General features: G+C 43.0%; 1 protein-coding gene across 11 annotated transcripts in view; it reads left to right on the plus strand.

Moving 5' to 3' along the window:
- OTOF (otoferlin) overlaps positions 1 to 16097 on the plus strand; it is a 377128-nt gene that overhangs the window by 117567 nt on the left and 243464 nt on the right. For all 11 annotated transcript variants that reach the window (XM_088465708.1, XM_088465710.1, XM_088465713.1 and 8 more), the window contains exon 3: positions 6467 to 6555. In XM_088465708.1, coding sequence (XP_088321834.1) covers positions 6467 to 6555 — 89 coding nt within the window. The remainder of the gene's footprint in view (positions 1 to 6466; positions 6556 to 16097) is intronic.

Below are 16097 nucleotides of genomic sequence, written 5' to 3' on the forward strand. Positions count from 1 at the left end.
CACCCTCAAAGGTTTTGATTCTGATTTTGGTCTAGATTCGGTTTTGGATTTTCTTTTAAAGTTGATAAAAGCACCTAAAATCATGTAACTTGGACCTGGCTTTGTTCCTATACTATTATTAACATCAATAACAATTCTGACCACCTCACAGCACCTGCAAGTTCAATCCAAAATACGCGAGATCCAGTTTTAAATCCAAGTTCCGAATTGTGAGAAGACCCGAGTCAGAGTTTGGTTCTACTCGGACCCCCAAAGTGATTCTGAACTGGGATTCGATTACCTCGAAACCCCTAAGTTCGGGTATTTGCTTTTCTCAAGAACCGAAATGCTCATCTCTAATTAATACAGCTTTGGTTAGAGAACCTCTTTACTGCTTTACTGTGCTTATAGCAGATGGACAAAAATAATCAATTAGACAAATATAAATGTATTCAACCGGTAATATACGGGTGATCTGTGATTGTTGCTGTCATGTTATTAATGGAGGGATAAGGCACGATCTGCTGTTCCCCCACGATGGGCCTACAGGAGCTGGGGCTCGGGGCACATAGAGTTCCTCTACTCACAGTCTCTGGTGGATTAATTGTTAGACCCCAGCTCAATGAAACGAGCTTTCCTCTCATTATGCCCTAAGCATAGAGACCAGCACATCAGTCAGTGACTAATCATTTGCAGTGTTCAGAGGACAATGAGGGCCCAGCCAACGATGACATCAATTAAATGCATTACTGTCCAGGAGTTATATGGAAATAAATGAGTCCAGCTGCAGATCACAGGCTCAGACATAACATTTGCTGATGCCTGGGGAGATGTGGTGTCCCATTGTATTACATATGGGCCGCAGGAAATGCACAGATGTTACATGTACACATGCCCAGCAATGGTGCACACTATAGGCAGGAAAGCTCATATTATCCACAGGATGTCATTACAATGATATAAGGATGATCACCCAGCACTAAAGTAGCTGCACAGTACCACTTTCCCCTACTCTATGCAATTCCCAGTATCTGCTCCTATTCTATATGTAATGTCAACTGCAGAGTACCACTTCTTTTTCCCTATGATGCATGCAATTCCCAGTATCTGGTCCTATTCTGTATGTAATGTCAACTGCAGAGTACCACTTCTCTTTTCCTATGATTCATGCAATTCCCAGTATCTGCTCCTATTCTGTATGTAATGTCAACTGCAGAGTACCACTTCTCTTTTCCTATGATGCATGCAATTCCCAGTATCTGCTCCTATTCTATATGGAATGCCAACTGCAGAGTACAACTTCTCTTTTCCTATGATTCATGCAATTCCCAGTATCTGCTCCTATTCTATATGTAATGCCAACTGCAGAGTACCACTTCTCATACTTGCCTACTTTTGAAAAAGCATTTCAGGGAGATTGGGAAAGCAACACCTATGAGCACGGCGATAAAGTGGGCGTGTACCGCTACATTTGAGAGGCGTGTCATAAAATTGATTTACATCCACATGTAAATGAGCCCCAAAGCAGTTAGTAAGATCTACGTGTTGATGAAAACACACTGATACTTCTCAGAAAATACATGTAGCCATAGGGATCATTGTGCCTTATAACCAATGCAGGGAAATGATACTAATGATCCCATTTGAATGTATATCTCTCTGTTTTTTCTTTTATATAACAGTGTTAGGGTAAGGTGAAATGAGGGAGATTGGTAGACTCTTCAGGGAGACAGGGAGATTGCGACTATTTGAGGGAGTGTCCCTGGCAATGAGGGAGAGTTGGCAAGTATGCCACTTCTCTTTTCCTATTATTCATGCAATTCCCAGTATATCATCTTATTCTGTATGTACTGTAATGCCAGCTGCACACTACCACTTATTTTTCCTTACACTACATGTAATTCCTAATATATCCTCCTATTCTTTATGTAATGCCAGCTGCACAGTAACACTTATATTTAAATACACTGTATGCAATTCCTGTGCTCTTATTCTGTATGTGAAAGTAGATACACAGTACCACTTCTCTTTTCCTATGCTACATGCAATTCCCAGTATAACTTCTTCTGTATTTGAAGGCAGCTGCACAGTACCACTTCTATTTTCCTATGATGAATGCAATTCCCAGCATCACCTCTTATTATAGATGTAATTTCAGTTGCACAGTACCACTTCTCTTATCATATGATGCATGCAATTCAGTGTCTCATCTTATTCTGTATGTAATGGCATCTGCACAGTACCACTTCTCTTTTCCTATGATGCATGCAATTCTTAGTATCTTCTATTATTCTGTATGTAAAGGCAGCTGCACAGTACAACTTCTCTTTTCCTATGATGCATACAATTCAAGGTATATCCTTCTATTCTGTATATAATGGAAGCGTATATTTCCCTATGATGTAGACAATTTCCAGTATCTTTCTTATTCTGTATGAAATGCCATCTGCACAGTATAAATTATCTTTACTTATGCTACATGTAATTCCCAGTATATGCTCCTATTCTGTATGTAGTACCAGCTACACAGTACCACTTCTCTTTTCCTATGATGCATGCAATTTCCAGTATCTACTCTTATTCTGCATGTAATGAGTTAAACAGTACTACATCTCTTTTTCTATGCTGCATGCAATTCTCAGTATCTCCTTTATTTCTGTATGTAAAGGCAGCTGCACAGTACCACTTCTCTTTTCCTTTGATGTGTGCAATTCCCAGTATCTTCTTATATTCTGTATGTAATACCAGCTGCACAGTACCACTTCTATTTTCCTATAATGCCTGCAATTCCAATTTCTCCTCTTATTCTGTATGTAATGCCAGCTGTACAGTACCAATTATATTTCCCTATGCAGCATGCAAATCCCAGTACCTCCTTCTTATTCTATATGTAACGCCAGCTGCACAGTACCACTTCTCTTTTCCTATTCACCATGCAATTGCTAGTATCTCCTCTTATTCTGTATGTAATGCCAGTTGCACAGTACCACTTCTCCGTCCCTGTGCAGCATGCAATTCCCAGTATCTCCTCTTATTCTGTATTCTGCACAGTAACACTTCTCTTTTCACATTGTAGATGCAGGTCTACGTATATATTATGATGCTGGGGGCCCATTTATCAAAGTGTATTTGAGGTATAATAACTGGTGTTTTCGGGGGTTTATCTCAAATATGAAATATCCCCCGGATGTATGTAGGAGGGATCGCAGCTGATACAGTATCTCCGATACCTGGTGATCCCTTCATTACCTCTGGCAGCCCCCTCACCCATAGGTTTCTATGGGGGAAGCGATGCTGCCAAATTTACCAATATCCGGAATGCGATGCCCGGGGGGTGCTATCCGCAGGGAGTTTATATAACCCCCTTCATATTCGCCCTGGTTTATTCCCACAGTCCAGAGCCAAACTGATGGATTAATTGGCTGCAGGCAAAATGGACTGTGAGAGGCTGTAGATGAATCTGATTGTAACCCCCAGAGACACAGGGTGTATTATACCTGGATACAGAATGTTCGCCGCCACAATGTATCCATAAAAGACGACCATAGTAATAATTATTAGCTTGCTGTGGGCTGTCTGGTAATCCCTTGCTCAGTTATGGGCGCCTGGTTGCAGCAAGTCAGCAATGTCCTCGTATGACAAGGCCCCGGAGATGGTCATATGTATCTGGTGAAAGACGGAGGCTCCCCTCCCGGCCGTGTGCCCAGAACAAGGCCACCGGCACAATGTAACAGCGCATCTGGCAGCCGCCAAACTCCCCATATTGTCGTTTCTTTCCCAGCTTACATGGAGACGTCTCCCTGGCCCCGTATACTGGCAGCCTGCTTATTGAATGGGGAAGTGTCAGCAGCATTGATGGGGAAAGGCTGAGAATAGTTAATAAGCCGCCCGTCTCGCTCTCCTGTGTACGGTCTCTGTGATGGAATATAAATGAGACCTTTGGGGGTTTAGCTCGCTGCATATTGTGACTTTGTTTGGCTGCCAGGCTCGCGCCTTCATTAGCTGCCCGATTCCGCACTTATTATTATTGCGCTGTACAGTTCCCAGAGACAGGATTGGGTTTATTTTCCCTTCTTCTGTGAATATTAATATGCGCGGCTCAGCTTGGAATGTCTCCAGCACATACTGCCACAAAAATAGCCTCAAATCTCCGTCCTGGCGGGGGTGACGGGGCTCAGCCGGAATACACAATCTTCTTCCACAATCCGTCAGTCATTTATTTCTCTTCATGTAAGAAAAGACTCATCACAACATGGTCTGATTAATCCGTGCATCAGAAACGCCGCCATCACCATACGTGGCACACGCCCGCCTGTCATATGGCTTCCCAAATGTACGCATGTGGGTATGTCCCTGCAGAAAGGGAGGTGAGGTGGGCATTCTACCTGGGCTGAGGGAGGCCGCCACCGCCTGGGATTCCATCTCAATTGTAAATTGCAACGGAATATCCTGGCGCTATCTATGTAAATGTTAATCAATAAATTTGTTGCGATTGGGGTGGGGCGCTGAAGAAATGAGGCCAACTCCAAGGACCAGGGGGGTTTTGTGGGACACCTTTATTGTGCAGGATGGCTGGGGGTGAGTGCAGAAATATCCAGAGTACCCTATCACCCTCCCACCCAAAGTCCTGTGCTTTCCCTGTCATAGTTGAGTCCAGCCAGGCTGTCTGGTATGGTAACAATTCTGGAGACTCCAGTGTGCTGCTTTCTTTTCATTTACTGTGTACACTTGTCTCACTAAGGTCTTTTATTTTCTATTATTTTGCACTATAAACACTCCGACAGTCCTGTAGGGTCCAGTAAAGTCAGTCCTGTAGGGTCCAGTAAAGTCAGTCCTGTAGGGTCCTGTAAAGTCAGTCCTGTAGAGTCCAGTAAAGTCAGTCCTGTAGGGTCCAGTAAAGTCAGTCCTGTAGGGTCCTGTAAAGTCAGTCCTGTAGGGTCCTGTAAAGTCAGTCCTGTAGGGTCCATTAAAGTCAGTCCTGTAGGGTCCAGTAAAGCCAGTCCTGTAGGGTCCTGTAAAGTCAGTCTTGTAGAGTCCAGTAAAGTCAGTCCTGTAGGGTCCAGTAAAGTCAGTCCTGTAGGGTCCTGTAAAGCCAGTCCTGTAGGGTCCTGTAAAGTCAGTCCTGTAGAGTCCAGTAAAGTCAGTCCTGTAGAGTCCAGTAAAGTCAGTCTTGGAAAGTCCTGTAAAGTCAGTCCTGCAAAATCCTGTAAAGTCAGTCCTGTAGAGTCCAGTAAAGTCAGTCCTGTAGAGTCCAGTAAAGTCAGTCTTGGAAAGTCCTGTAAAGTCAGTCCTGCAAAATCCTGTAAAGTCAGTCCTGTAGAGTCAACACTTACAGCATATTGAAATCATTTTGGAATAAGTGAACATTGTCCCAGAAAATGAATCTGTAATGTGTAGCACTGAATTTCTTGCTGCTGATTATCTCAGGAGCCCATCATCTTATTGTGGGACATAATAAATCTGCGGTCTGCTTTACAGGGACAAAAAATATTGCTGGGCAAACATAACTGAGCAGACAAATCATTCACAATCACCCCGGGTCAAGTAGTCAAATAAAAGTGTGATAAACAGCCCCCTGAATGCGGCAGGAGATCATCACAACGCTCGGGAGCTGCACCGGCACTGACAGGTGTTCATTCACTCCACGGTCATAGGCAATTACTGACCCTCATAAATGTGATGCTTGTACTCCTTACATTTACTGCTTTTCCATGTTATTAATTCCGCCACACACATACACAGGTTTTCTGTGCAATATGTACTGTGTGATAGTAGCAGCTTGTAATATAATGTACAGGTGGTGTCTGATGTATTATATGGCAGTAAATGCAAGATCCATACCAAGGAGTGAGTAACCTACATCGCATAAAAGAGAGAGAGAGAGAGCAAAGCTAAACTACGAAAGAGATTGTGGTCGCTGCCGACAGCTCATTCACGCCAGCATGAAAACGTAGCACAAACGTTGCAGCGTGACATCACGCACCTATTTGTGCTCAAACACTCCCGTTTTGTGTGGGCCCAGACCTTTTCTTTTCCCCCCGAAGGAGATGATTCCACTGAGGTCCTGGAGATCAGGTCCGTCCTGATACTTTTCAGCGCGACGCATTTTACAACTTCTAGCTGCACTTTTGGTTCCCCGAAAGCCTTAGGTGGGATTTTGAGATATGTTTTATTATTTTCCTGAGAATAGGGAAGAGGGGGTGCACATTCAAATGCAATTAGCGGGCAAGTTGGCGCATTTCTTCAAATAAAATAGCCTTACTCCCTTAGATCAGCGAATGAGTCGCCTTCGCGGCCCTCTTACCTCTCTGTCTGTCTGTTATTACCCAGTCTGTCTTACAGTATTGCTGTTTGGTTCCCAGCTGTACTGCGCAGCGGTATATGATGGTGCTGTATAAATTGCGGTTAATAAATGGTGCATGTTACATCACTTCTGGTGAAATGCCGGATTTACACCCTTTGCTCACCCTCTTCTCTATTTTTACAGACCTTCCGTTGGCCGATCGCCAGTAACATAGATGGGAACGAGATGCTGGAAATACAAGTGTTTAACTACAGCAAAGTCTTCACTAACAGGTCAGTCTTCAGCCTGCACACACGGTGCTGCGTCTCCCCAGAGCATGGTTACAAATGTCAGCGGCTCACGTTGTCAGTTCTACGCAAATTAGCACTAGAAGAGAGCGAAAAACACCCACAGCTATAGCGAGCGGCCAGGAAGATGGTCGCGAATGTCAAGTCCATCGCGACCATCGTACTTGCGACGAGACCTTTGTGGTAGGGTCTCATTGCCGCAAGCCCTAGAGCTCTAACAGAGCCGAAATCTCTCCCGAGTGATGTCAGTGGGGCTGCCCCCAAACGGAGGCGTTCACATGGGAACGCCTCCGTTTGGACAGCCACCCCCCTGGCCCGCCCACCAAAGGGGGCGAGCGGTCACTCAACTACGACAGCTCGCCACCTTTGGTGCGAGACCCGGAGCGACGGATTGCCCGTCGCTAGCCGGGTCTCGCGCATGCGTACGACGGAGCCGGCTCCGTCGTGCGCATACGCACTGGCCCACCATCGACCCGGTTGCGAGCGCACAGCGCTTGCGACCGGGTCTGAATCAGGCCCAGAGTCCTTAATGTTATCTACATCTGCTTAAATGTGTTCTGATGTGTCAGGGCAGGAATGGATTTAGGAGGGGGTGCTCCTCTATCTTGCAGCGCAGAAGCCTCAGTTTCAGTGATTGGCTTTTAGGTGTCTTGGTCACAGACTGTGCCGATTTGTTCATTGTGCTTTGTAGGGAAAAAAGGGGGAATTAGGACGGAGTGCATTTCATATGCAAGGAGTTAAAGTAAACACCCGAGCCTATGGGTGTCGGCCTCTAGACAAGAAGGGGCTAGTTGTTTAGTGAGGTAGTGTTGTGGGGTTGGGTTAGGTTTGGTTAGCCTATAGGATTGGCAGGGGGTGGGGTTAGGTTTGGTTAGCCTATAGGATTGGGCAGGGGGTGGGTCAGTGCTATTTCAGAGTTGCTACTTGGCAGCCATTTTATAGAAATGTCTTTGGTTGGCTGTTTCCCGCCCTCCCTCCCTTATTCATGTAGTTGTTTGGTGTCGGCTTTTCTTGTGGCGGGAAAGAACGGTAGCAGTCGCCATCTGTCTTTGGAGCTTGAGGTGCTCTCCCTTCCAATACATGGCTTAGGCTGATTTTACCCTACTGGGGTCAGCGGCAACCACCTAACCAGGTGGGCCTCACGTCATGTCATTGGGGTGGGAGGTGGATACCCTGGGTGTGGTAATGGGCTGGCTGCTCGCCTCCCATTAGAAGGTCGGTGTGAGTATGCAGTTGGTGATCTTGCATTGTGGGGCCGTTCTTTCTGCGCCACCATACTTTGTCTGTCTGTCTTTCTTATTCTATTAGTTAGTTCAGTTATACATTAAATAGTTTAATTAGTTTAAAATTAAATAAAGCTGGTCTTCCTTTCCCCTTATATAAGTCTCTGTGTCGTTATGTCATTATGACTATGGTTGATTTACCCTGCACTGTTAGGAGAGAACACTCATCAGGCGATGGGGAGTTTAATGTTGATTTTAAGACAGTCAGTGTAGGGATGGCCATCGATGGGCGATGGTTCCATTAGATGGAGGCCTTGCTGTGTTTCCACTCCATTGACTAGTGAGGATCCGATGCTGTTGCCATGTTGTTTCCCTCCCCCCCCCCCTCCAATGCTGAGAGCACTTATCATGTTTGTTGAAGCCTGTCACATGACTTACTATGATTGGCCGTCACATAAGTTGGACCATTTGAACGATACGGTTATCGTTCATTGCGTCCAATATTGTCCAGTGCGTACGCGGTGAAGGACCAACGACGCGCGCTCCCGTGGGTCGTTGAAGATGTCGTTCATCGCCTGAACCTGCCGGCCAACCTGGCGATATAGTCAGGTTGTGCATGTTCAGGGATGAGGGAGGATGCCGGCACTGAACGATATCGTTAACGACATTGAGCCCGGCACTGCATTGGAAACACTAGACGATATCGTTCATGGAACATATCGTCTAGTGTATACGCGGCATTACAGCCTCTCAGAGATTTGCACAAAGCGGCAGCCCCTTACTCTGCTCGCTTCCCTATTAGTGGCTGTCCTAATCTCCTGCTGCTCTGACTGCAGGTTCTCCTGCGCATGTGAAACCATCAATGTTTATTCCTTACCATGGAATGGTTCCCAGACTATGGTAACGCACAACCCACTTTAATAAAATTGCTGATTTCGTTCCCACAGGCAGGGATGCTTCCATCTGACTCTCTCACATTGGCACCTATCTGGGAGGGCAGAGCAGGCTGGTGTGACACTGATGTGTGAGCTTGAGAGCAGCCTTTGCAGAGTAAAACATGGATGACTCTTTTCTATCACTATTTCGGTATTACTATTACCGTTTCATGTGATGTTTTTGACCTCGGAGCATTAGGGGGGATATTTACTAAAGTGCAGGTTTCTTTTGAAGTGGAGATGTTGCCCCTAGCAACCAATCAAATTCTAGCTATTATCTTCTAGAAGGTCCTAGATCAATTATATAGAATTATAGCATTATTTTACTTATTTTTTTTAATTTCTAAAAATATGGATTAAAAATACAGGCCCCTTAGAGCGTATGAGATAAAACAAGTGAAGCCAGAGGATTAGTATTTATTATGTACATTAAATTACTGTCTAGGGCCCCGGACAGAATTCTCCCTCCTGCTCTAATTGATAATGGGCTTTGATTAAGAAGTCTGATCAGACAAAGGCCGGCAGTGACAATGGAGGCTTGTGATGAATAATAGACGGGCAGACGGCAGGGGAATAAAAGATATCTGATATTGACCAAGTCACACAGAAGGGAGATGAATTATTAAATGATGGAGATAAGGAGACCTCAGCGCGCCTCACCTTACAGCTGAGTAATGTTCCCGCTCATCACTCACCGCGCAGCTAATTAGGAGAGAATCGGGTCTCTCGTGCGGAGCGGGAGCACAGCCAGCATATAATGGGCGCGCACCTGTCACCGACACGCTGGCTCGCCTTTTTGTATGGCCAATCGATTCTTCATAAAAATACAGCCAATCAATTCACAAGGGAGTGAGGCCCTGATTCAGAGCTGGACGCTATTTGCGGTCGTTCGTTCTAAAACAAGGGGTGGCTATTCAAATGAACCGTTCGCTCATTGCAGTCTGTTCACGCCTCTAAGTCTGAATGAGCGAGCAAAACTTGCGGTTGTTATTTTGAAAAATACGCCCCCTGGCCGCTCGCACCATACGTCATGTCCGCTATTTATTAGATTAATCGAGTACATCGAACAGCGTATGAACTGCTCGCTATTCTTGTGGTTGGTTTTTCCTACCGCTATGTTGCGAGCAGTTCTGACTATAAAATAACAAAGTGACGTGCTCAATGACGCTGCTGTAATAATTATGCACTTCCTTAAAACGCCCATTTTGACCTTTAAGCACGCCTGCGTTCGGATCTCCACTCCCCGTTTTCAAGCACCTTCCCCTGTTACCACCCACATACGCCTCCTCCTGTCACTCAAAATAGCAGGCATTCGCTATCTAGCGAACAAACGATTTTCGGCCGCACTGACTGGTTCGCGCATGCGTATTACAATCCGTACGCATGCGCAGATGAGCGACCATCGCACATAACGAACGAGCGGCCGAGTACGAGCGGCTCTGAATGAGGGCCTGACATCGCTGAGGCATGAGGCACTTTGTGACTGCTGATTCAAAGCCACAGCAAAATATACTGGCTTCTCAATAATGTTACGGACACGTCACTTACGTCATTCTAAAAGCTATAAAAATTTGCCTGAAGGTCTGGCGAGGCAGCTTCAGCCTCACTGGCCTCCAATTGGGGCTTCACCACACATGTATCAAAGTAGTGTATTCTCAGCAGAGGCAGGCTGTGTCCTAATGAGAGTAAAGAGGGGGGCTCACCTGGCATTGCCACCCCTCCCTTCCCCTTTGGGCACCGTGGTGTCTGCACCGCTGTTACTGGCGGTAGTTGTTGTGATTTCGGTGTGAAATTAGTACTGACAAAGCCTCTCATCATTCCCTGTAACTGCACATACATCTTTGCCCAAAATTTTTTTTAAAAATGGCTGTCTTAATTTACGAACGACTGTCGACGACAGCGAGTTCTGACATCTCAGTGCAGAGTGGGAGATCAGAGGCGTCGCACTAGTTCAAAAATCAAAAACATTTATATTGTATTACTAATTATTATCATATGGCAGATGTACTAAACTCTGGAAAGTTCTAAAGTGGAGAGTGATAAACTACCAACCAATCAGCTCCTAGCTGTCATGTTTCAAGCCTGTAACATGATAGTTAGGAGCTGAGTGGCTGGTAGTTTATCACTCTCCAATTTATTAGTTTCCAGAGCTTAGTACATCTGCATTATGATAATTATTACATACACATATAAAATGGTGAGGTGTTTACCTTAAGGGTTTTAGTGGTGTGACCTGCCTGTGCTTTCTTTCTTCCTAAAGTGATCTTCATAGGCAAACACAGGGGGGTTTCCGTCTGCCTGGAAAACCCCCTCCCCAGCCCACACTATGACCACAATAGAAATAGTAATATAATGAATTTTACTAGTGCTGCATGTTCTTGGAATGGTGCCCACTTCTAAAATAAAAACATTCAGCTCAGACAGGATGGACCTACTGCCGCACCTAATGGGTTACTGTGATCGCTGGTCCTGTATATGCTGGAATTATGACACACAATACACTATGTATGACACATATAATGGGTTACTGTGATCGCTGGTCCTGTATATGCTGGAATTATGACACACAATACACTATGTATGACACATATAATGGGTTACTGTGATCGCTGGTCCTGTATATGCTGGAATTATGACACACAATACACTATGTATGACACATATAATGGGTTACTGTGATCGCTGGTCCTGTATATGCTGGAATTATGACACACAATACACTATGTATGACACATATAATGGGTTACTGTGATCGCTGGTCCTGTATATGCTGGAATTATGACACACAATACACTATGTATGACACATATAATGGGTTACTGTGATCGCTGGTCCTGTATATGCTGGAATTATCACACACAATACACTATGTATAACACATATAATGGCTTACTGTGATCGCTGGTCCTGTATATGCTGGAATTATGACACACAATACACTATGTATGACACATATAATGGGTTACTGTGATCGCTGGTCCTGTATATGCTGGAATTATCACACACAATACACTATGTATGACACATATAATGGGTTACTGTGATCGCTGGTCCTGTATATGCTGGAATTATCACACACAATACACTATGTATGACACATATAATGGCTTACTGTGATCACTGGTCCTGTATATGCTGGAATTATGACACACAATACACTATGTATAACACATATAATGGGTTACTGTGATCACTGGTCCTGTATATGCTGGAATTATGGCACACAATATACTATGTATGACACATATAATGGCTTACTGTGATCGCTGGTCCTGTATATGCTGGAATTATGACACACAATACACTATGTATAACACATATAATGGGTTACTGTGATCACTGGTCCTGTATATGCTGGAATTATGACACACAATACACTATATATGACACATATAATGGGTTACTGTGATCGCTGGTCCTGTATATGCTGGAATTATGACACACAATACACTATGTATAACACATATAATGGGTTACTGTGATCACTGGTCCTGTATATGCTGGAATTATGGCACACAATATACTATGTATGACACATATAATGGCTTACTGTGATCGCTGGTCCTGTATATGCTGGAATTATGACACACAATACACTATGTATAACACATATAATGGGTTACTGTGATCACTGGTCCTGTATATGCTGGAATTATGACACACAATACACTATATATGACACATATAATGGGTTACTGTGATCGCTGGTCCTGTATATGCTGGAATTATGACACACAATACACTATGTATGACACATATAATGGCTTACTGTGATCGCTGGTCCTGTATATGCTGGAATTATGACACACAATACACTATGTATGACACATATAATGGCTTACTGTGATCACTGGTCCTGTATATGCTGGAATTATGACACACAATACACTATGTATGACACATATAATGATTACTGTGATCGCTGGTCCTGTATATGCTGGAATTATGACACACACTACACTATGTATAACACATATAATGGGTTACTGTGATCACTGGTCCTGTATATGCTGGAATTATGGCACACAATATACTATGTATGACACATATAATGGCTTACTGTGATCGCTGGTCCTGTATATGTTGGAATTATGACACACAATACACTATATATGACACATATAATGGGTTACTGTGATCACTGGTCCTGTATATGCTGGAATTATGACACACAATACACTATGTATGACACATATAATGGCTTACTGTGATCGCTGGTCCTGTATATGCTGGAATTATGACACACAATACACTATGTATGACACATATAATGGGTTACTGTGATCACTGGTCCTGTATATGCTGGAATTATGACACACAATACACTATGTATGACACATATAATGGCTTACTGTGATCGCTGGTCCTGTATATGCTGGAATTATGACACACAATACACTATGTATGACACATATAATGGGTTACTGTGATCACTGGTCCTGTATATGCTGGAATTATGACACACAATACACTATGTATGACACATATAATGGGCTACTGTGTTCCCTGGTCCTGTATATGCTGGAATTATGACACACAATACACTATGTATGACACATATAATGGATTACTGTGATCGCTGGTCCTGTATATGCTGGAATTATGACACACAATACACTATGTATGACACATATAATGGGTTACTGTGATCACTGGTCCTGTATATGCTGGAATAATGACACACAATACACTATGTATGACACATATAATGGGTTACTGTGATCACTGGTCCTGTATATGCTGGAATTATGACACACAATACACTATGTATGACACATATAATGGGTTACTGTGATCGCTGGTCCTGTATATGCTGGATACATGACACACAATACACTGTGTATGACACATATAATGGGTTACTGTGATCGGTGGTCCTGTATATTCTGGAATTATAATACACAATACACTATGTATGACACATATAATGGGTTACTGTGATCGCTGGTCCTGTATATGCTGGAATTATGACACACACTACACTATGTATGACACATATAATGGGTTACTGTGATCACTGTTCCTGCATATGCTGGAATTATGACACACACTACACTATGTATGACACATATAATGGCTTACTGTGATCGCTGGTCCTGTATATGCTGGAATTATGACACACAATACAAAACATGTGATATGACACATATAATGGGTTACTGTGATCGCTGGTCCTGTATATGCTGGAATTATGACACACAATACACTATGTATGACACATATAATGGGTTACTGTGATCGCTGGTCCTGTATATGCTGGAATTACGACACACAATCCGCTATGTATGACACATATAATGGCTTAGTGTGATCACTGGTCCTGTATATGCTGGATATTACACACAATACACTATGTATGACACATATAATGGGTTACTGTGATCGCTGGTCCTGTATATGCTGGAATTACGATACACAATACACTATGTATGACACATATAATGGGTTACTGTGATCTCTGGTCCTGTATATGCTGGAATTACGATACACAATACACTATGTATGACACACATAATGGGTTACTGTGATCACTGTTCCTGTATATGCTGGAATTACGACACACAATACACTATATATGACACACATAATGAGTTACTGTGATCGCTGGGCCTGTATATGCTGGAATTATGACACACAATACACTATGTATGACACATATAATGGGTTACTGTGATCCCTGGTCCTGTATATGCTGGAATTATGACACACAATACACTATGTATGACACATATAATGGGTTACTGTGATCACTGGTCCTGTATATGCTGGAATTATTAAACAAAATACACTATGTATGACACATATAATGGGTTACTGTGATCGCTGGTACTGTATATGCTGGAATTATGACACACAATACACTATGTATGACACATATAATGGGTTAATGTGATTGCTGGTCCTGTATATGCTGGAATTACGATACACAATACACTATGTATGACACATATAATGGGTTACTGTGATCACTGGTCCTGTATATGCTGGATATGACACACAATACACTATGTATGACACATATAATGGGTTACTGTGATAGCTGGTCCTGTATATGCTGGAGTTATGACACACAATACACTATGTATGACACATATAATGGGTTACTGTGATCGCTGGTCCTGTATATGCTGGAATTATGATACACAATACACTATGTATGACATATATAATGGGTTACTGTGATCACTGGGCCTGTATATGCTGGAATTATTACACACAATACACTATGTATGATACATATAATGGGTTACTGTGATCCCTGGTCCTGTATATGTTGGAATTATGACACACAATACACTATGTATGACACATATAATGGGTTACTGTGATCGCTGGTCCTGTATATGCTGGAATTATGACACACACTACACTATGTATGACACATATAATGGGTTACTGTGATCACTGGTCCTGTATATGCTGGGATTATGACACACAATACGCTATGTATGACACATATAATGGGTTACTGTGATCACTGGTCCTGTATATGCTGGGATTATGACACACAATACACTATGTATGACACATATAATGGGTTACTGTGATCACTGTTCCTGTATATGCTGGAATTACGACACACAATACACTATATATGACACACATAATGAGTTACTGTGATCGCTGGGCCTGTATATGCTGGAATTATGACACACAATACACTATGTATGACACATATAATGGGTTACTGTGATCGCTTGTCCTGTATATGCTGGAATTATGACACACAATACACTATGTATGACACATATAATGGGTTACTGTGATCGCTTGTCCTGTATATGCTGGAATTATGACACACAATACACTATGTATGACACATATAATGGGTTACTGTGATCGCTGGTCCTGTATATGCTGGAATTACGACACACAATACACTATATATGACACATATAATGGGTTACTGTGATCACTGAGCCTGTATATGCTGGAATTATTACACACAACACACTATGTATGACACATATAATGGGTTACTGTGATCACTGGTCCTGTATATGCTGGAATTATGACACAATACACTATGTATGACACATATAATGGGTTACTGTGATCACTGGTCCTGTATATGCTGGAATTATGACACACAATACACTATGTATGACACATATAATGGGTTACGGTGATTGCTGGTCCTGTATATGGTGGAATTATGACACACAATACACTATGTATGACACATATAATGGGTTACGGTGATCACTGGTCCTGTATATGCTGGAATTATGACACACAATACACTATGTATGACACATATAATGGGTTACTGTGATCACTGGTCCAGTATATGCTGGATGTATGACACACAATACACTATGTATGACACATATAATGGGTTACTGTGATCGCTGGTCCTGTATATGCT

Source organism: Taudactylus pleione, unplaced genomic scaffold (assembly GCF_031769625.1).
Source record: "Taudactylus pleione unplaced genomic scaffold, aTauple2 ptg000063l, whole genome shotgun sequence".
Taxonomy (NCBI): domain Eukaryota; kingdom Metazoa; phylum Chordata; class Amphibia; order Anura; family Myobatrachidae; genus Taudactylus; species Taudactylus pleione.